This window comes from Spermophilus citellus (genome assembly GCF_964194105.1).
Source record: "Spermophilus citellus genome assembly, chromosome: 6".
NCBI classification, from domain to species: domain Eukaryota; kingdom Metazoa; phylum Chordata; class Mammalia; order Rodentia; family Sciuridae; genus Spermophilus; species Spermophilus citellus.
Window position 1 is genome coordinate 148,538,071 of NC_138187.1, and position 21,388 is coordinate 148,559,458.

Genomic DNA, 21,388 nt, shown 5'->3' on the forward strand with positions numbered 1-21,388 from the left:
GGCTTCTTAATAGTTCTTCCTGCTTCTATCCTGTCCTCTCGACTATCCACTGTCATTACAACAGCCACTGCAGTCTCTGGAAACACCAGTCATGTAATATTGCTCAAAACCTGCAATGGAGTCTGACTTTTACTGAGTAAAAGGCAAAATCGACCCACTGACCTACCATACTCTACATGATCTGGCCTCCATTTTCCTCCGACTTCTCTTTTCACTCTTTGTGTTCACTGGTCTCTTCTCTCTCAAATTTACTTGGTGTGTTCCCACTTAAGTTCTTTGCCCTAACTATTTTCCCTGCGTGGTGTGCTCCTTCTGTGGATATTTACTTGGCTAAGTCACTTCCTTCAGGTTTTGCTCAAATGTCACCTTCTCAAGGGACTTACCCTGACTGTCCTACTTAAAACTGTAATCTGCTGCTCCAACTCCTGCAACCTTGATCCCACTCTTATTTTCATAATCCTTTTTTTTCAGGCATTGTACACATTATTTATTATTTTCATTATGGTTTTTATCATCTATTTTCTCCTTCTAGAAATAAGCTCCATGAGGACAAGCTGCTTCAATTCCTTTGTTCTCTGATGTATCCCAGTGTCTGGATCAGTGCTGGCTGCAGAGATGGGGCTGTGTATTTTTAATGGTTGAACTAATGATTCAATGCATCTGGATGTATTAAAATACTTATGACAGATGTTTCCCTTTTTTTTTTAAATCCAAAAATAAAATTTTGTTTGGAACCAAAGCACCAGAGAATTTGAAATGTAAAGTTTATAATTATTCATTTATAAATGCAAACCCAATTTGATTTTTATTTAAAGGCAAACAAGAATAAATCATATTCCCTGTAAATCCCTCCCCACCACTCCACACACTGTCTTAAGCTCTCAGGTTGTGACAGCTCAAGTTTAAAAACAAATCAAGATTTTTATGGAAATGAAGTATTTAGAAATCTGGATCATACATATATTATTTTATATTATTATAGACTTTTACATATTATTTATGTATCTCACTTGGTATTTATAAGGTACCATATTGTTGGTATTCTTTAAATGGTGCATGAGTCATTGCTATATTAAACTCTAATTATTTTAGCTGTTTCATTAAATAATTAGAAATTATTTAATCATTTAATTCCTTAAGGTCTAGAAGACTGATAGAGAGGCCTCATTCATGGGCATGGGGATAATGCCCACCAGGCAGATTTAGCCATTTAAATAAATAAGCAAAAAATATCTATGTCTATTTTATCAATTCTAAAATTTACATTTTTAACTTTGAAATCTCTGAAATTGGGATGCAATGTAAACATCAATGGTCTGCTGTGGTTTACTTATCACTGCATTATTTCTTTCTTAGTGGTGCAAAAAGTATTGGTGCATCTCACAGTTGGTGGAAACAGATTTTAATAAACACAATGTCTGCTGGCAGAGCCGATGGGAGTAGTGCCCGATGACCCAGCCAGGCACTGGCACTAGGTGTGGTCACCCGGGCATGGATAATTGGTTGAGATTATACTCTAAATTAAATAGGATCCATTTTATCATTGTAATCTTTTCAGATTTAACTCTATCCCAACTTTGTAATAAAAGTTAGACATTTTTAAGGTTCAGGAGAAAAACAAGATGTGTACAAAGGCTCAGAAATTGACTTACAGTTTAAACATGTCCAGTATTTGGTGTCAAGTCTTGATTCTCTCAAACCATGTGAGATAATTTTTTAAGCAGTCATGCATGTGTACCTACATATAGATTTCTCTTCAAGTGGGCTACCACTATAAAACTGAGGTGTTCCAAATACTGACTATTTACAGATCTGGAGAAGTACCACCTGAGGATATTTAAAAACCTCAGTGTGCATAGGTCCTTTAAATTTTAGTTATTAAAAAGCGTTATATAAAAACCTAAAATGAAAAAGCAAAACACTACTTTCCATATTTGCTTTACAGTATCTCAGATACTCTCTTGTATCTTCTTTCTTCTTATCATTCCCAGACATGGTTACAAGTACAGGCTATAGCACAGAATTTTTTCTGATAAACAGATTTCAATAAAATAATTTTAGCAGAGCACTATGAGTTCTGATTGTCTATTATATCCCATTACAGGGATATAAAATAAAATGTGTGTATGATAAGTCTTACAACCCGAATTTATGAGTATTTTCTTTCATTATTAAAGAATATACTTCCAAGCTAAATAACCAAAAGAAGGTGCATTTACCATCTGGCATAATGTATCTACTTACGTATTTTAAACTTACCACAGCATTTTCCAAAATGAGTTCTCCATATGGTTCAGCAGTGTATTTTCCTAACAAGTTACCTAAAAGAACATTGTCTTTTTTCCAGTTAATTGCAGGTGTGGGGATTCCATCAGCCACACATGGAAGAATGGCTTGTGAATTCTCATTGACTGTGTAGTGCACTTCTGTACTTCGGATCCTGGGTGGTACTGTGAAGAGTCATCCAGGAAGTTGAGTTCAATGTCTTTATTCACATTGAAAATTAACACACAAAAGACTGGTTTGAAGACAATTTTGCTAGATATATTAATATTTTCATAGGATTTAAATGGATTATTAAGATCTTCATTTACTTGCTATAAAATCAATGAATATTTTTGATGCAAGCAAGAATTCTAATGTATTCGAGTTTATTGAACATATTTACATTCCAATTTCTGAGCAAATGTGTTGGAAATCTTTATCTTTTATGTGCCATTTTGATTCTTCCATACTTGGTTTCTTCTGCTTTTTGGATTAAAGTAAAACAAACAGAAAGACTTCTATGGCTATATAATTGCTGGCTTTGCTCTCAGTTATGGAGAGAATGAATCAATAACAGTCACTACAAAATACTATAATGCACTCAATATTGAATATCACAAAATGATGTGGAAAATATTTTTTGCAGTACTTCACATATTTTACAACAAATTCAAGTAAAATATGATCAGGAAATTTAATCCACTTTTTACACTGCCACAGAGGAAACTTTTATATTGATTTTATAACTCCATACACTGTAATGCCAAATACTTTCTATGATCAAATGCAAACCACCTGAAATTTAGGCAATATAAAGATGAATTGATTATTTTAGTGACAAAGAAATATGAAATACCTTAGTAGATTCAGACCTAAGATATTTACTGCTAAAAGAAAGACCTAAAAAATGAAAAGTCAAAATATATTTTGTTTTCAGATGATTAATTTTGGAATTATTCAAACATATTTGTGAGAAATGGACCATGTTAATGGATTTTTTAAAAAGTGAGAGACAACAGTTGGAAACTGCTGTATAAACTTTAATATTTCATCCTTTATTTTTCTATGATTTTCATATGAGTAAATATATGTACTTATGGGAATGACTATGCCTAAACATTAAAATAATTTGGAAAACAAAAATATGTTTACTGAATGGTGCATCATATTCAACTCATTTTTTATTAATTTATCTTGGTTTTCTTGGAGTTGCTATTTATTTTTCTTTTGCGGGGGATTATAGAGATACAGTATTAGCACACATATTTCAGTTGTTTATTTTTAAAAATAAAAAAATTAAGGCTATGAGTTCATAGCTGATTTTTAGATTTGGCTACAAACTGTACATTTTTTTAAAAAATATTTTTTTAATTGTAGATGGACACAACATCTTCGTTTATTTTTATGTGGTGCTGAGGATTGAACCCAGGGCCTCATGCATACGATGCAAGTGTTCCACCACTGAGATACAATCCCAGCCCAAACTGCACATTTTAATATGCAGCATTCTTATTTTTATTATTTTATAAGTAATCTGAAAAGAAAAACATGCCCTTTAAAGTACTTGTTAGCTGGAAGGATGGTTTTTTAAGTAGCCTGGGGTTGGAGCTTTGACATTAAAAGTTCATTACAAATTTCTAGCTTTACTGCATTGTGGGTAGGAATTGTGGTCTAATATTTTCAAAACTTAATAACAATTTCTTTGTTGTTTAGTATATGGGCTATTTTGGTGCATTTTCTACAAATAGTTGAAAATAGAGTATTACTTATTTCAAGGTAAAGAAATAATGTATCAATATAATTCAGTTATGTTAACTGAAATCAAGGATGTTATTTGAAAAACTCATAAATGATGATGTTAATGCTGGCTGAATTATCTACTCAACTAAAAAGAAATCCACTCAAAACTATAACTATGAATTAGTAGTAAATTCAAATATACATAAAAATAAGTTTTACATATTTTTGGAAAAATCTAAAAACCAGAAGCTACTCATTAAAATAAGTTACCTCTGAAAAATAGTAGTTGAAAACAGTTTAATTTGCTATTGTTTCCTACTACTCTCACAATAAGGATTCTATCTTTAGTCTTAAATATACTATAGAAACTAAAATATTTCAACGCTGACTTTTAGATTTTAGTTAGCTATACAAAAGGGAAAAAAGGATAGTTTTTCTGTTACAAAAATAGACAAATATTTTGCTATTTTAAAATAATGAATCCAGTACATTCCCAGTTTCCATTGGGTTCAAACTATTTACAATGTTTGATATGTTTAATCACCATATATAGTCATATGGTGATTAGTTTTTAGCCAACATGACTGGAACCTTCAAGAAGTGAAGCAGAAGATTCATAAGAACACAAATGGCCCTCTTATAAGCCAAGGACAGATCCCAGTCATCACAATGTGAAGGGATTATTGGCAGCACATTATTTTTTCCAACAATATTAGTAATAATCTCTTTCACATGTGTATGTTCACACAAAGGTAAATATAGCCACAGAAAAAACATTTTCAGGGCAAGTGCACCTTCCCACCCCATGCATACACTTTGGATTTCTGATTTTACATGGGTTTGATTTCCATATTTGCCCTTGGTGGTCTTTTCTCTTGCCATGATAATGCAGCAGACTGAAATACCCCACGTTAAACCACCTACCATGGACGGTGAGCTTGGTGCTCATGCTGCTGGATCCTGCCACATTCGCTGCCATGCACATATATTGACCAGTGTCACCGGGCTGAGCAAATGCTATTTGCAGAGCTCCAAAGCTGAGCATGCGCTGGCGGATGGATTCCACAATCGCGTGCCCATCTTTATGCCACGTGATGTCGGGTGGTGGGAAGCCATCAGCCTCACACAGCAGCGTGATGGGCTTGTCCACAGCAATGACATATTCCTTTGGCTGAGTGTTAATGACTGGAGGAACTAGAAGACGAAAAGATTCGAACTTTGTCTTAAAAGCCTGAGTGTTCAAATTACATACTACAGTACTGATCTAGCCCAGCCAAGTAACACTGATGAATAACAAAATTCTAAGTTCACCACATCCACAAGAAAGGAGCACTACAGTTTGTTTTGAACTTTAAATTCATCGAGTGTATTTCGGAAAATTAGTCTGTATGAACTTAACAAAGAAAGTGACAGCTGATTTTGGAAGAGGAGATAAACATGTATTCATGAAGGTTTGTATGTCTAGAAAATTTAGACTGTCAACAAAAGTATTTTCTTTAACATATAAATTATGTGATTCACTTTAGGTATTTAAACTTTCAAAATAGAACTCTTTGAGTTTTGGGAAATATTGTACTACTCAAAGACCCTTTTAGTTATGCAATTTCTACTGAGCTTGGCAGGATGTTTTAAACATCATGGCAATATTTAATAAAGTGTTATTTGAATGAATGAAAAATGAGTAGATAATGGAAAATAATTATATAAGTAAAGTTATTTACACTAGAAACCAATGAAAAGGCTTATGTTAAGGATTCCCCTCTCCAAGTGTTTACAAGAGGCTGACCACCACTTGGGTATGGGCCTGTATGTTCTAACAACTGTTAAAGTATCCACCAAAAAAGACATCTGAAATAATTATGAATATCCACATTAAGTTATTTATAGCAACCAAAATGTGTAGTTAAATTTGTGCTTACCATTATATACTGTACCTGCAAGGAGAGAGTCTATTTCAGAATTTTTTCAGGCCTCTAGAGCACATGATAATCTCTGGTTGCTTTTGGAATGCTTATTTTTCATTACTTAATGTGTTTTCTCTCAATTACTCTTATATCAATAATTTTAATCATTTACTGAAGAAAAAACTCAAATCTGAAACCATTCTTTTGTATGATCTCTTCGCTGATGAAATAAATGAATGCTTTTGGGTCCTCATCCTACTTGAATTCAATTGCATTCAACAAACTGTCCGCTCTCTTCTTGAAATACTGTCATCTCTCAACCTCTGTCTAGTTCTCCTCTGACATCTCTGTCCTCTCCTTTTTGTGTGTGTTTACTGGGTATTTTTATATTTCATTTTAAGATGGGCTCTCTACATTGTGTAGTCTGGCCATCAACTTGCAACACTCTTGTCTCAATCTCCTTAGTAGCTGGGATTAAGGTGTGTGTGTGTGTGTGTGTGTGTGTGTGTGTGTGTGTGTATGTGCCCACACGCCCGCGCCACTGCACCTGGCCCTCCTTTGTATTCTGTTCTCCTTATCAGAATTCTATACAGTGCACTATTCCCTGACTTTGTCTTTAGCAATCTTTTTCTATCCACATTTTCTTTTCCTAGGTGATCACAACCAGTTTCCTGGGTTTAACATGAATTCCAAATACTTACTTTACACCATACATCTCTCATAAGCCCCAATATATATATATATATTATATATATATATATATATATAATATATATATATTCATTCAACTGTCTACTTGACATCTCCACTAGGATTTTTAATAGTTTCCTACATTTACATGATTAGACAGAAACCACCATTTCCTTCTCCCAAAACCAGTTCTTCCCTTGTGGCACTATCATCTATTCATTAGCTCAAACCTGAAGCCCAAGAAACATCATTAATTTTTCTCTTTTGCTAACCTCCAATTCATCAGCAATCCTCACTATTACACCTCCAACAAGAGCTTAAATCCGTCACCATAATACCTTATCTAGACAAATCTATCCATTCTTCTGTCTCTAGTCTTGTCCTTTGTCTAAACTATCATCTACATAGCAATAGAAGGTCTTTCTAAAACCAAGTCAGAATCCTGGCTGTGGCCCTATAAGACTCCCATTGTACAGACTGAAATCTCACTTCCCTTGGGACCATCGCACCTTTCATGCCCTGGCCCTGCCTGTTTGGTTGATCTCCTCCATCTTTTGCCTGCCTTCCCATTGTGTTCCCTGTCTGGCCACACTGGCATGTTTTCTTCTCTCTCTGCCCTGCTTTGGGCTCATTACACGGACACTCTGTCAACCTGCCCAGGCTCATCCTAGCTCACTGCTCAGATGTCAGCTTAAGTGTTTCCCATGCTACACCCCAAAGAAGCCTTGTAAACACTATTCAACATCATCAGGTAGCTCCATTATTCATCATCTCTACATAGTATATATCAGAGTTTATCATTATTTCATTTTAGTAATATATTAGTTTTCTTCTCCATTAAAATATAAACACCATAAGAGAAAGAACATGCCTGTAATGCTTAATGTGTTTCCACTTTTTGAGACTGAATAAACATTAATACAAAGAAACTGAATTTGCAATCTGCCGGAAAGTGGGCTTGACTGTATTCATTAGTTACCATAAGAAAGTTGCGCTACAAGAAAATTCAGACTCTACTAATTCAAATTCAGTACCTGGAAAGCTCTTTCCAAATCACTTCATATTCACAAAAGGATTACATGCAAGATAAATAAATTATATCAAGAAAATATCAGTTAAATGTGAAAACATAAAAGCCCTGCTTTTTTTGAATAATTTTTTCATCAAGTTAGTTTAATGGCAATTTTTAAAAAATATATTTTACAATTCAGTGCTTCAAAGTATAACCAAATGTGTAGGGTGAAAAAAATAGTTTTAAAACCACAATACATAATCTACCATGAGACACAGTACAGTTGTCCCCTCAACTCCCAACCTGCAGGAGATACCTGAAAATCAAGAGTGGTACTGAATTCTGCTCATTCTGTTTTCCCCATACACACATCTCTGTGAAAAGTTTAACTCCTAAATTAGGAATTCATAATAAAATGGGACAGTTAAAACAATATACTGTAATAAAAGTTATATAAATGTGGTTTCTCTCAAAATAACTTACTGCTCTTTACCTTTTCACTTAATGGCTTCTCTTTGGCATATCTGAATAGCCATTATCATTAATGTTGTGCTTTGGGACCATTATTAAGAACTTGAACATAAGCACTGTGATATTGTGAGAGATGGCTGGTAACTGAGATGGCTACCATGTGACTACTACCTGGGTAGTGTGCATGGCATGGTTATGCTGGACAGAGGGATGATTTAAGTCCCAGGTGAGATTTTATCATACTACTCAGAAGAAAGTGCAATAAAACTTATAGATTATTCACTTTCAGTTTTCACTTAATATTGTCAGACCACAGTTGACTGTGGGTAAAACTAAAATCATGGAAAGCAAAATCACAGTTCATGAAGTGACTACTGTACCCAGTGAAGTCTGATAGAAGTTAAAATTATGATGAACACCTTCGTGTTCTTACACAAACAATGAAAAAAATGCAAAACTTCAAACTTTCTTCTTCATAAAATATGAAATCCAACAGGAAAATGCAAACCAAGAATGTTGAGAGCCATAGGTGAAAGGCACTGTTATTAGAGATAATGACATTTGGTATATGTTGCTACAAACATCTTTGAAGACAGAGATGAACGAGTCAGGTACCTTGGACATTTAACTTGATTTTCCCCAAGGCCGTGCCGGCTGGGTTCTGGGCCACACACATGTAAGTGCCAGCATCCTCACGAACAGCTCTGGAGATCTGCAAGCTGCCACTAGGAAGAACTGCATGGCTTTTGCCTGTATCATAGTTAACAAAAGAAAAGTGACATGAATTTTCATTTTGAAAAAACATACTACCAAAGGCCAAATGTTCTCTCTGATAAGTGGAGAGATCAAAAATGGGGAGGGGGGAAGCATGGGAAAAATGGAGGAACTTTGATTGGGCAAAAGGGAGGGAGGATGGAGAGAGTGCAGGAGGGAAGTAGGTACATGGAAGACTGCACATAAGGTGTGACACTACATCACCAGAGAAATGAAAAGTTGTGCTGCATTGTGTACAATGAATCAAAATGCATTTTGTTGTCATATATATCTAATTAAAATAAATTTTAAAAAATTGGGCTGGGGATGTGGCTCAGTGGTTGAGTGCCCCTGAGTTCAATCCCCAGTATCCAAAAAAAAAAAAAAAAAAAAAAAAAGAAACAACAAACTATAAAGCCCATACTCTACATGAAGCATTAAACCTGGAGTTGGTGGGACAAATAAATACTATGGACCCTGTATTCATGTATTTTTAAGTTAAAATGAGCATGAACACAAATATATGTAAGTAAAAATGGGAAATACAAATACAAGTAAAGAAACAACAACTTACTGACTTCTGAATTATAGACACTGGATGTGTCCTGATTTTCTTGATAGAAACAGTGGTAGTACCTGCTGTGATCACATTGATGCCTTCCTTCTGCCAAGTAATGAAAGGAGTAGGTGTCCCTGTTGTTTCACATGGTAGCAAAATGGGGTTGTTTAGAATGACATCTAGTTCACTTGGCTGGGGCTGAATGATTGGAGGCTCTAAAAAACCAATCAGCAAAATGAACAGCACTAGTCAGTGGCAGAAATGTCACCATGGTGATGAGCTGAAGTATGCCCAAATCTATCATTCCTAAGTACTGATTTCATTGAGTAATAGAAAAGTAAAGATCGGCCACATTTTGGGGGCTAGCTATGATACAGTTTGCATTAGAAGAACTCCATTGGAAGACTAGAAGCTGAAACAAATTATAAATGTCTAGTAAGAAAATAATTTGGGGTTGTTCTGTGTCATTTATTATCTGTATGTCTTTTTAAAATCTATTGAAAAACATCTTCCAGGCTTTCGCATACCAAGATATTGCTGTGGTTTATAGTTCTACATAGTACCATCTTCCAAGAATAAACATAAATTAAAAATTGCAAAGCAAACAAATAGACAAATAGACCCTCAAACCCAGCAAGCATTTTTCTTTTTGGTGCTAAGATCAGATCTAGGGCTTTGCACATGCTATCAAGAGCTCCACCACTGAGCTACACCTCAGCCCACCCAGCATCTCTTAGTGAGTAAATAACCTTCCATACCTTGGACACGAAGGGTCACATGTCGGTGTGCAGAACCAGCTGCATTCCTAGCAACACAAGTGTATCTTCCCGCATGATTTAATTGGGTGGAAAATATTTCAATTGCTCCTAAGTAGGAAAAAGTTTTAACGTATAGTGTATCTTTGTTCTTCTAGTTCAAAAAATTGTTTCTCCCCTCCACATCTAGCATAGTGGTCTGGGCTTATATTCATACCCATCCCCTGTAGTGTCTAGAATAGTTCTTTTTTTATTATTATTAACAACTTTATTGAGGCATACTTTACATCAGAGCCACCCATTTAAATGCACAATTTGATGATTTTTATTACATTTACAGAATTTTGTAACTATCAATATCACTTTAGAACATTTCCATCCCCCCCAAATGAATCCTGATATTTATTTATAGTCACTCCCTGCTCCAGCCCCAACCCTAGACCACTAAGAATCCATTTTCTGCTTTTACAGATTGTCTTTTCTTAACACTTTATGTAAGTGGAATTCTATACCAGGTGATCTTTTATGTTTGCCTGTTTTCACTGTGAACATGAAGGTTTTGAGGTTCATAAGTTGTAGCATGTAGCGATATTTTGTTAAGTTTCATTGCTTGATATGGGCATACCACATTTTGTTTATCCATCCACTAGTTAATGAATATTGTAATTGTTTTTTTTTTAAATTTTTTAAAACTGTCAATGGACCTTTATTTTACTTATTTATATGCAGTGCTGAGAATTGAACCCAGTGCCTCACACGTGCTAGGCAAGCATTCTACCATTGAGCTACAACCCCAGCCCTTGTAATTGTTTTTTTGACTACTATGCATGAAGCTGTATGAAGATCTGTATCCATGTCTTTGTGTAGACAAATGGTTTCATATCTCTTGGGTAGACATCTAGGAATGGAGTTTCTAGGTTTATGGTAACTATGTTTCACATTAAGAAAGTTCTAAACTGTTCTCTTAGCATAGTACTTGGTGATTATGCTAGAGGGTAATGAGCTTCTATTTTATGATTTGAATTGCTACCCATGTATATAGGTTTCTGAGACAGCTAAAAAATATTTTGCCATAAAAGTAAAGTTGCAGCCTGAGATGCGACAGCTACCACCACTATCAAAAATAGTAAATTACAGGACTTAGCATCCAACCTTTCCTGTCCTGAATTCTAAAAACCTTGAAAGCTAGAACCCTAATTTTTAGTCTCTGAAACTTATTAAAGTACATAGCCTGTGTTAGGGACTCAATGTTTAAACAAAAAATTTTTTAAAAATTTGTAGTTGTAGATGTACTCAATACCTTTATTTTGTTTATTTAATTTTTTATGTGGTGATGTGGATCAAACCCAGTGCCTCATGCATGCAAGGCGAGCGCTCTACCACTGAGCCACAACCCCACTCCTAAAAAACATTTTTATTTACTTCACAAGTAAGGAGAAGATTGGCTAAATATTGGGTTAAGCATACATGCCCATATATACCAGTGAGCAGGCTTATTATATTCAGATTAATTGAAGTATTAATTTTTCCCTGGACCTCTTTTTCCTGGCTCCCCTTCCTATTTGAGCTGTATTTTTCTAGAAGCATCAGTTTAGCAATGTAGGCAGATTTAATATTTTATTCTGTGGCAACAAAAGTCCAGGGAAGTCCACCCAGAAATAATTAATCCAATTGACAGATGTGAAATCACTGAGCTTGGTCCTACCTGAGGACAGAATTCGATAGCCATCTCCCCTGGGAAGCAGTCTAATACCATTTTTGGTCCAGTGAATTGAAGGAAGTGGAACTCCCGAAGCTGTGCAGGTTATTACTGCTGGGGCCTGTCTGGTTACCAGGAATTCTGTAGGCTCATCAGCTATGGAAGGTGGAACTAGAACAATAACAAAAGAAAGAAAGAAAACCACACAATTCCAACCCTCACACATTTCTAAAACCTATTTATCTCCACCCTGGTCCTTCTGCTCTGAAAGTGAATTTAGGTAAGTACAGAAGGAAGCCCTTTTGTGAAGGAGTAGAACCATGACGTGAAACCATCCTAATAACTTCCTGTCCCTTTGCTAGGCTCGTCCTACCTTGGACACTGAGGTCCACAGTCCTCTGGTCTGCCCCGGCATCGTTTGTCACTGTACACTCGTAGGTTGCAGTGTCATCCACAGAAGGGGAGATGATTACTAGTGAACCCGAAGAGAGCAGCCTAGAAGAGAGATTTTAAGGCATGAGACCCTGTGCATCAGTTTCTATATAGTTTTCCAATTGGTTCCCCATGGTACTGTGTTGCTCATGGAAGGAAACACAACTCCTCCTTCATGTTAAAATGAGCATCATTTATTTGATGCATGCTTTGTGTATTTAAGTTTAATTATATATGGCAAGGAGGCTCAAACATGATATTGATGGGAAGCAGTTGGCTGGAAGGATTGCCTGAAGAGGGAAGCTTGGATTTTCTGAATTCATATATCATGATTGACCTTGGTCTCCAAGGAGAAATACAATATAAGGAGCACATTGATGACACTATTTATTGAGCACTGACTATATTCCTGGCCCAATCTGAAATGCACTACATAATTATTTCTAAATTTCACAATAACTTTGCAGATTGGTATTATATTATTTCTACTGCAAATGTGTAACTACAGATCTGTCTCATTCTTTTCTGTACTTCACATGTCTCTTTACATATGATGGCTATCTTGGACATGAATAATACATATAAAGTGTGTGTGTATGTGTTAATGCAAACACAAACCTCCCATACAGTGTGTGTATGTACACACACAATACAGCATTCATATACATGTATGGTGCCTGTGTGTGTGTGTGTGTATACACATTGTGATATATACACACACATATAACACATAGCATGTATGTGTGTGTGTGTGTGTGTGTGTGTGTGTGTGTATATATATATATATATATATATATATATAAAATCTCAGTAGTCTTTTTCTTAACCTCAAATTAAAACTAAAACAATACAGATCACTTCAAAAGTTTTAGAGGTTTAGTAAATACACATACATGTTTTAAGTCTAATTGGCTATTTTTATGTCTTTTTCTTTCTTTTTTTTTTTTTTGTACTAGGGATTGAACCCAGGGGCATTTAACCACTGAACCAGCCTTTTTAGTTTTTATTTTGAGACAGAATCTTGCTAAGTTGCTGAAGATGGCCTTGAACTAGTGATCCTCCTGCCACAGCCTCCCAAGTCACTGGGACTACAGGCGAGTGCCACCATTTTCATATTTCAAACTGTCCACTGATAGAATATAAGTTATGTGGTTTAATGGAAACATATTCGATGTTCTTAATCCATTTTCTATGAGATGGACACTTAAAGTCACTAAATTCACCTGCCCAAATAGAGACAAATAGAGATGACAGAATTTCAGTAAATCAGAAATGACTTCTGTCAAAGTAGACCTACAAGAGCGTTTGTTTTTGGCACTATAGCGAACCCTTTGACAGGATAACTGCATTATTAGCTCAAGTGAGATAAAAGAAATGATGCTTACCTAAGCCACCAGAAAATCCCAGTGATTTAAAATTTAGCCTTTAAAAAACATATTGCCATATTACAAGTTATGTCAGTAAAGCTGGAAAAATGCAAAAAAAATTGGAGAAAATTCTGGTTTTTTTCCTTCCCACTCAAGCTGCCAAATATCTGAATTGTATTTTAAGGTATAAAATTTGATTTTTATTCTAGAGCTTGTATTTACTTTTACAGAGTATTTTTCTTTTATATTAAATGGTGCTTGTATCCTTTGTCTTTATAAAATTTCAAAAGGTGCTAAATAAGTAAATCGGGATTAAAAATCTAATCCTATAGACCTTGCTGACAGTCATCCACAGGGTTTGTGTACAGAAAAGTTGCATGTTTAATTCATAAAAAGATTCAGTTGTGAAATTAGTTCCACATTAAGGTAAAATATTTTCTACATATCAGCTTTCTTCAAACTTTATGTGTTTATTATACCCCCATTTAAAGAGTTAAAATGTTAGTTCTTTTTAAAAAATTATGTTTCTAACTGGTAGGTATGGAACTAGAACAATAACAAGAGAAAGAAAGAAAACCACACAGTTCCAACACTCACACATTTCTAAAACCTATGTATCTCCACCCTGGTCCTTCTGCTCTGAAAGTGAATTTAGGTAAGTAGAGAAGGAAGCCCTTTTGTGAAGGAGTAGAACGATTATTTTACCACATTTGTTAAGTGAAATAAGTCAGGCACAGGAAGAAAATCCTGCATGTTCTCCTTTACATGTGGAAGATAAAAAAGTTGATCACATAGAAGTAGAAAATAAAATAATGGTTACCAGAGCCTGGGGAGGAGTCGGGAAGGCAGGTACAGAGAAGATGTTTAATGGATACAGAAGTGTCATTTGAAAGGAGGAATATGGCTGACAACAATTAATTGATTATTTCAAAAAAGCTAGAAGAGAAGATTTTGAATGTCCTCAATACAAAGAAATGACATATGTCTGAAGTGATAGATAGGCCAGTTACCCTGATCTGATCATCATCCATTGTATATATGGATTGAAATGTCACATTGTACCCTATAAATACGTACAATTACTGTGTGTCAATTAAATATAAAACATATTATAATAAGTTATCCTTACCTGTATGAATTCTGATTTTGGTCCACATTAAGAAGATGCCCATTTTTCCTCCAATTGATTGATGGTTTTGGTATTCCGGTTGCCTCACAAGCCAGAGTAACTTGGACATTTACTGTTACAGTTATGTTGGTAGGACCCAGAGCAATGGATGGAGGAACTAAAACAATGTCACCAAATAAAAAGAAAACATTTGCAACAAGTAGTAACCATTCAGTTCTACTGAACTGAAATTAGTCATTAGTAACTTGTCTCACAGTTACAAACAAACAAGGCTCTGTTAATTTAAATAGTGTTGTGCTGACATTAGCCACAGTGAGGAGAAAACATGCACCTTGACTATTCATAATACAAAGTGATATGCATAAATAGTTTTTCGTGGCAAGGTCTTCATGAGCTCAATAGAACAGGTTAGCAAAAAAGCATTTGACCCAAAGTCTGGATGTTGTATATCAACCCATATTTACCATGGACCTGTAAATCTATGCGCCTACGGTCTGTTCCAGCAGCATTGGTAGCCATACACAAATATCGCCCCGAGTCGGTGACATGTGCTGATTGAATGTGAAGGAATCCATTTTCCAATATGGAGTATCTATAAGAAAGACCACAAGTGAGGTCTCCCAATTCAGCCTTTTTTGATTATTTACATTTTGACAGAGGACAGTTTTAACAATGGTGATGTCCATTTTCAGTCTTTGTTTTCTGTTTCTGATGACATAATATTTATAATAACCTTGGTGGCAGAAAAGAATACCATACAAAGACACATAGCAGATGGGTTTGGGTTTGTGAATGGACTGTAGTCATAAAGCAGACATGAGTTAGGAATTTGAAAATACTAAATTTTTATTCTTATATTAGGATAAAAAGACTAATTCTGAACATAATAAGACCAAAATATGCATGAGAAGATTTAAAGATGTATATTTCAGTTCTTACAGAACTCTTCCTTTCCAGAGCTGTTACCTTGCATGATTCCCAGCTAGAACAGCTCCATCCTTTCTCCATGTTATCCTCGGGGTTGGCACACCTTCAGCGGAGCATTCCAGAACAGTTGACTTATTTAAGAGAATGACGAGATTCTGGGAGCCACCCTTGATGTTTGGAGGGACTGAACAAGAGAGACACATGAGAAGATTCAGTTGAACTGAAGACTATACTAAGAGTCTGAGTTGGAATATGAGCCTTGCGTCAACGCTAATCTGGGTTAGTATAGGTAGAACCGAGGTTTAATTCCTGAAAAATAAAGAATAGATGGGGAGGAGGATTTTAAAATCCCTGATATGGAGTATAAAATCTGGCTTTCTGGGAGAGAGAACTGAACAAAAATCAGCTCTAGTCTGGTGCAAATTAAAGATGATATTTCTTATTTCTCTTTGGCCAAATAATGGTCCGAGAATGTTAACACTAGAACAACTTCATTTTAAAAGAAGAACAGAAAGTGGGCTGTTTTAATGAAAAGCACATCTGTGGTTAATCTTGCAAGTCTCAGAACATGTATTTTATTAATCATTGAGTTCATGTGGGAATAGAAATCCTGAATTTTAATTTTAGCATTAGAGATATTACTTGTGTGGGTCACCAGATATGCTGTCAAGTCCGTATATTAAAAGTCCAATGGGACTGTTTTGGGGAAAAGCCTAAATTATCTAGCCGAATTATGACAAGTTTTGCTATTTAAGTTTCACATTGAAGAAAATTACAGTAGTATGGCAGTATTTAAGAAAATTATAGTCCTTGTACATATATTGTATACTCTCAAGCCACCATCAATAACAGTGAATAAAATGATGAGCCATTTGTCATCCAGAGGTTCAGTGTATGGACACCCTCAATGATTCTGACCTGAATGATGCAAAACATCTGGATCTGCTAACAACTGGATGTATACACATTATCTTTTAAGATGGAGTAATGTAGCTCTAATTATGTTTTTCTGAAACTAAGTTAATTTGCAATATACCCCTAATACAAGTACCACATGTTGTCTTTTTCAAAATAAATAACATAACCACAAGGATTCAGTTAGTATGCTAAAACAAACAAACAAAAAACAAAGACAAAAACAAAACAAAAAAAAAAACCTAATCATCTCTTTGAAAGGCCTGAGGTTAAATTTTTAAATTGTGAAACAATTAATAATGTTTCACTTACCATTCACAGTGAGAATAAATTCTCTTGTGGTCTTTCCTGCAATGTTGCTGGCCACACAGGTATAATTGGCAGTGTCACCTAGGTCTGCATTGTTAATTTGCAAGTATCTCCCTCCAGATAGGATTCGCACTCGAGGTGTTGCCTGGATTCAGCAAGAAAAATTTATCATTAAAATGTCAGGAAAAGACATTTTAGTTGAGCCTCCCAGAGCTCTCAAGCTTGTTTTTTTTTTTTTTTAAACTGGAATCACTAGTTGTGAGGATGACTTAAACCTAGTGACAGTTTTACCATGTGGGGACATCCTGCCCTGAATCTAAGATAAAGCAAGCAGAGTTGAGATTCAGAGAATGGACACACATGCTTTGATATGTACTTGAAGACTTCTATGAAGCTCTCCTTCTCCTGTATCTTCAATCTCTCTCTTTCAGCAAATAAATATGTACAAATCTCTATTTAAAGAAGAGTCCAGGGTTGGGGTTGTAGCTCAGTGGTAGAGCACTTGCCTAGCATGTGTGAGGCACTGGGTTAAAGTCTTGGCACCACATTAAAGTAATAATAATAATAAAAAATTATTGTACCCATCTGCAACTAAAACTATTTAAAAAATATTCTACACTCCCTTCTACTTCCTTTCCCTCCACTGACTCCTCAAACAATGGTAACTTGCTTCCTACTTCAATCCCTCTGTTGCAGAACCACTGTCCATATCTTGAGTCACCTGTGTTGCCAAAGCCAATGGACGCAATGTTATTTAGATATTATGTGCCTTTTCTTAACTGCTTCCTCTTTGGTTGGCTTTCATGACACAGTGTCTCCTGCTTTTTCAGTGTCTCCTGCTTTTGATCCCAGGCTCACTGAATCCCCTTCATTTCTCTTCTTTCTTTGCTCACCTTGTAATTGTCAGTACTGTTGAAGGCTTTGTTCTCATTTCACAGTCCAACCGCATACAAACAGAACTTCCCCAACAGGTTATACCAAGAGGACCACCACATCAAAGATGTTTTATTTTAAGGAAATATGGAATATTACATCACATTTTTTTTTGTTGAAATATGAACTCATATTTTTAATGATTTCTGAAATTTCCTTGGATTGTAGATACGTAAATAAAACTCAAAATGACTAAACCTGAACTCATCATTTTTTCCTAATGGGCTTACCCTTTCCCAGTAGTGACATCACTTGGTTCTATGTGGAATCCGTGTGGACTTCTCCATCATCAATACTCATCAAGTCCTGCCTTTAACTTCCAATGGTCTGGGGTGAAATGCACCATAGGGAGATGGGACTATGGAGGCTAAGTCAGACCACGAAGGACCTCGTGAGTTAAGCTTAATTAGAATCCTGAAAACCTTATGGAACCATCAGATTTTAATAAAGGTTTATTTCAGCTGTACCAGCTAGCCTGCAGTCCCTGGAACAGAAGCATTCATTCCTTTTGTAGTTAGGACTTTGGACGTACCATTGCCCGTGATTGGAACCTCTTCTTTCTACCCCAGCACATATCTGTTCTTTGAAAGTGAATTGCCCTGTGCTCTTCCTTACCCTTCGGCCTGGGTTCTGTGTTTCTCCTCTCTTGCTTCTAGTCCTCCAACATATAATTCATCAGTAGTATCCACTCTATAATCTTTGATTTACCTCTTTGTCTTTTCAGACAGTCTGATCTCCTTGAAGGTCAACACTACTGTCAGTGTCAATCTTAGTGCCTAGCATTATAGTAGGCACACAATAAATAAAAACAGCTGGGTTCAGTGACATGCAGCATGTCTCAGTGTATAAATAACTCTCAGAACGAAAGCTCTACATGTGGTTTGGTAGTGGCGAAAGTCATTATGCATTAGATTTGGGAGGACATAAAATCTTTTTATAATTAACTGCTGGCAACACAGTGTAAAACAATAGGTTATGCTAACAGGATGAGTAAGAACAATGAAAAGGAAGAAAAAAATGGTAAGTAACTCCTGGGATGCAGACAATCAGAGGGTTTAGAGTCAAAGGTTTTAGCCAGTTCTAAAAGGCACTGAGGATCCTGGGCTGTGATGCTCTTGAGAGCAGACAGACATCACCTAGGGGGGAAACCTTAGAGAATGTGTAACTATGTTGTTCAAGGATTCTAGTGCAAGTCATCTGGTATCTAGGGGTGTAGATCTTGGGGATCCAGGTTGAGATCAGGAAAATTCAGTAACTGTTTCACCCTAGACACTTGGCAAGATAGATTATTTCTTTTGAGATTGATGGTTTCTTCCTTATCAGGTAAACAAATAGAGTTTTTCAAATGGGCTCCAGGAGATATATGCACAGGTTAATTTCCAGAGTGCCATGAATCTATCTTTCTTTCTTTTGATCCATAATAAACTATTAAGCAAAGACTAAGAAGGCATCTGTGCTGGCCTTAGCAATGTTGAGTACTTGGTAGTGATGTTATTTGGTTTTGACTATCTAGTAAAGACTCCACAGCTTTTGAACGAATCTGTAGAGTTTAGTGAAAGATTTACCTGTAACTTCTCTCTGTTTTTGAGCCACATAATCACAGGTGGGGGTACTGCATCTGATTTGCATTCCAGTGTCACTTGTCTGTTCCGTAACACGATGAAATCCTGGGGCTCATCAGTTCCAGCAATATTAGGGGGTACTGGGAATAGGAACAACACATCAAAGGCTTTCAATAAACAAGATGTAAAATGATCTATCAGTAGCCAATAAATGTTAGTTTTGCTATATGAAATAAGAGGCATAAATTTAAAACATTATTCTTTGAATTTACAGTGCAGATAATTAACAATGGGATTGTTTTAATCTTAGGTAAACCTTTTGCTTAGATTGAGCAATGAATCCTTAAAACAATTACATAAATGATAGAATAAGTAATATAATCATATTATTGTTACCATGTGACAAAGAAACTGAAGCACCAAGGGATCCCTTTGCCAGGTTCTAGATTTTCTTTGAACATTAGATCTAATATTATCAAATCAGGAACTGCCCATCATAATAAACAAAAATGTATATACTTTCCTTGATATACAGAGATATGTTTATGAGACTCTTATGGACAGAATTTATGTGTCAATTAATGGCAGATCTCATTTGTGTCTGGGGATGGGAGGAGAAACTTAAATCTCAGAGTGTTCGAGCTATCATTTAGGCTATGAAATGAAACAAAGGCCTTCTGTTTAGTTTCAAACAATCTGCCTCGAGGAAAGTAAATTCAATTTTGATATAAAAGTAGTTTTGGAGAGAGGCTCATTGACAAAAATATTCTAGAAAGTAATTAGGTAAATAAGTTTCAAAATCCTTAAAAGCATGTGTGTTTGTGTGTGTGTGTGTGTGTGTGTGTAACCAAGCAAGTGTATTTACAGAAATTTCTCAAAATAAAAGAAATTGGCTAAGATTGTTGTCCCTGTTGATGGAAATAGTCTGTTTAAATATTTAAAAATAGAATATAAAATAGGACACTATGCAATCACTGCAAATGATGCCATGACATATTTATTAACATAGGTGCATGTCAATCATATCATTAGTTGACATAAAAAGCAACTCAAATACTGTATTCTGAATCATCACATTTGTCTTTAAAGAGACTGGGCCTTGGTACATTGCCTAGGCTGACCTGGAATGCCTGGCCATCCTCCTGTCCCATCCTCCACGGAGTTGTAACAGGTGCAAACCTGGTTCAGATTATACTTTGTAACAAACATTTACAAGCAAAAACATTGTATCTTTGTATGGTGAGATGATGGATGATTACTTTTCATTATTATAATTTATATTCTATTACTTTAAATCAATGATATGAATTATTTGTGCAGGAACAAGACAAATAAGTCAAAAGCCCCATTGAACTACCCCAAAAGAGCAGTCATTCAAATAAAAAAAATCAGATTTGCAAAATATGTATTCCTTCATTTATAAACATATTTTAGTATGTGCTATAGAGTTGACCCACATTGTATAGTCTGGCTTCTAATTAGGTGTGTATATAAAACATGGACTTTTCTTTGCCAAATTTACCATGAACTCTCACTAAATATTCTTTATCATCATCTCCTGCAGGACTTGATGCTAAACACGTGTATCTTCCAGTATCTTCCACCTACAAAACCCAAATAAGCAAATTATAAAATGTTCACATGTGGCTTTGGTGATGAGAAAAATATAAACTAGAATGAATGTAACCATCACCATACAAAGCAACACAGAATTTTTAAGAAAGCACAAGTATTAAAACAAACTATCTAACACAATTAGTGTTCTGAAACCGAGCACTGGTTGGTATTTCCATTATACGTAAACCTGTGTTTTAATGGGTTTCATTATTTGATCTAAAAATATCAGGAAAGAAAGGCATATATAAGACCTAGCACCAGGCAGCTGTTGAAGAAATAAATATTCACTGGCTTAAACTGCAGACTGAAAAGTTCAATTGCAGTCTTACTGAAGAAAATTAAATGTTAT

At 35.4% G+C, this 21,388-nt stretch overlaps 1 protein-coding gene across 1 annotated transcript in view; it reads right to left on the bottom strand.

Moving 5' to 3' along the window:
* HMCN1 (hemicentin 1) overlaps window positions 1-21,388 on the bottom strand; it is a 415,431-nt gene that overhangs the window by 47,762 nt on the left and 346,281 nt on the right. The window contains exons 70-82 of the mRNA XM_081299050.1: window positions 20,945-21,026; window positions 19,426-19,562; window positions 16,931-17,072; window positions 15,743-15,887; window positions 15,241-15,368; window positions 14,777-14,933; window positions 12,222-12,343; window positions 11,855-12,019; window positions 10,153-10,260; window positions 9,472-9,609; window positions 8,698-8,832; window positions 4,930-5,199; window positions 2,260-2,450 (exon numbers count right to left, since the gene is read on the bottom strand). Coding sequence (XP_081155176.1) covers window positions 2,260-2,450; window positions 4,930-5,199; window positions 8,698-8,832; window positions 9,472-9,609; window positions 10,153-10,260; window positions 11,855-12,019; window positions 12,222-12,343; window positions 14,777-14,933; window positions 15,241-15,368; window positions 15,743-15,887; window positions 16,931-17,072; window positions 19,426-19,562; window positions 20,945-21,026 — 1,920 coding nt within the window. The remainder of the gene's footprint in view (window positions 1-2,259; window positions 2,451-4,929; window positions 5,200-8,697; window positions 8,833-9,471; window positions 9,610-10,152; window positions 10,261-11,854; window positions 12,020-12,221; window positions 12,344-14,776; window positions 14,934-15,240; window positions 15,369-15,742; window positions 15,888-16,930; window positions 17,073-19,425; window positions 19,563-20,944; window positions 21,027-21,388) is intronic.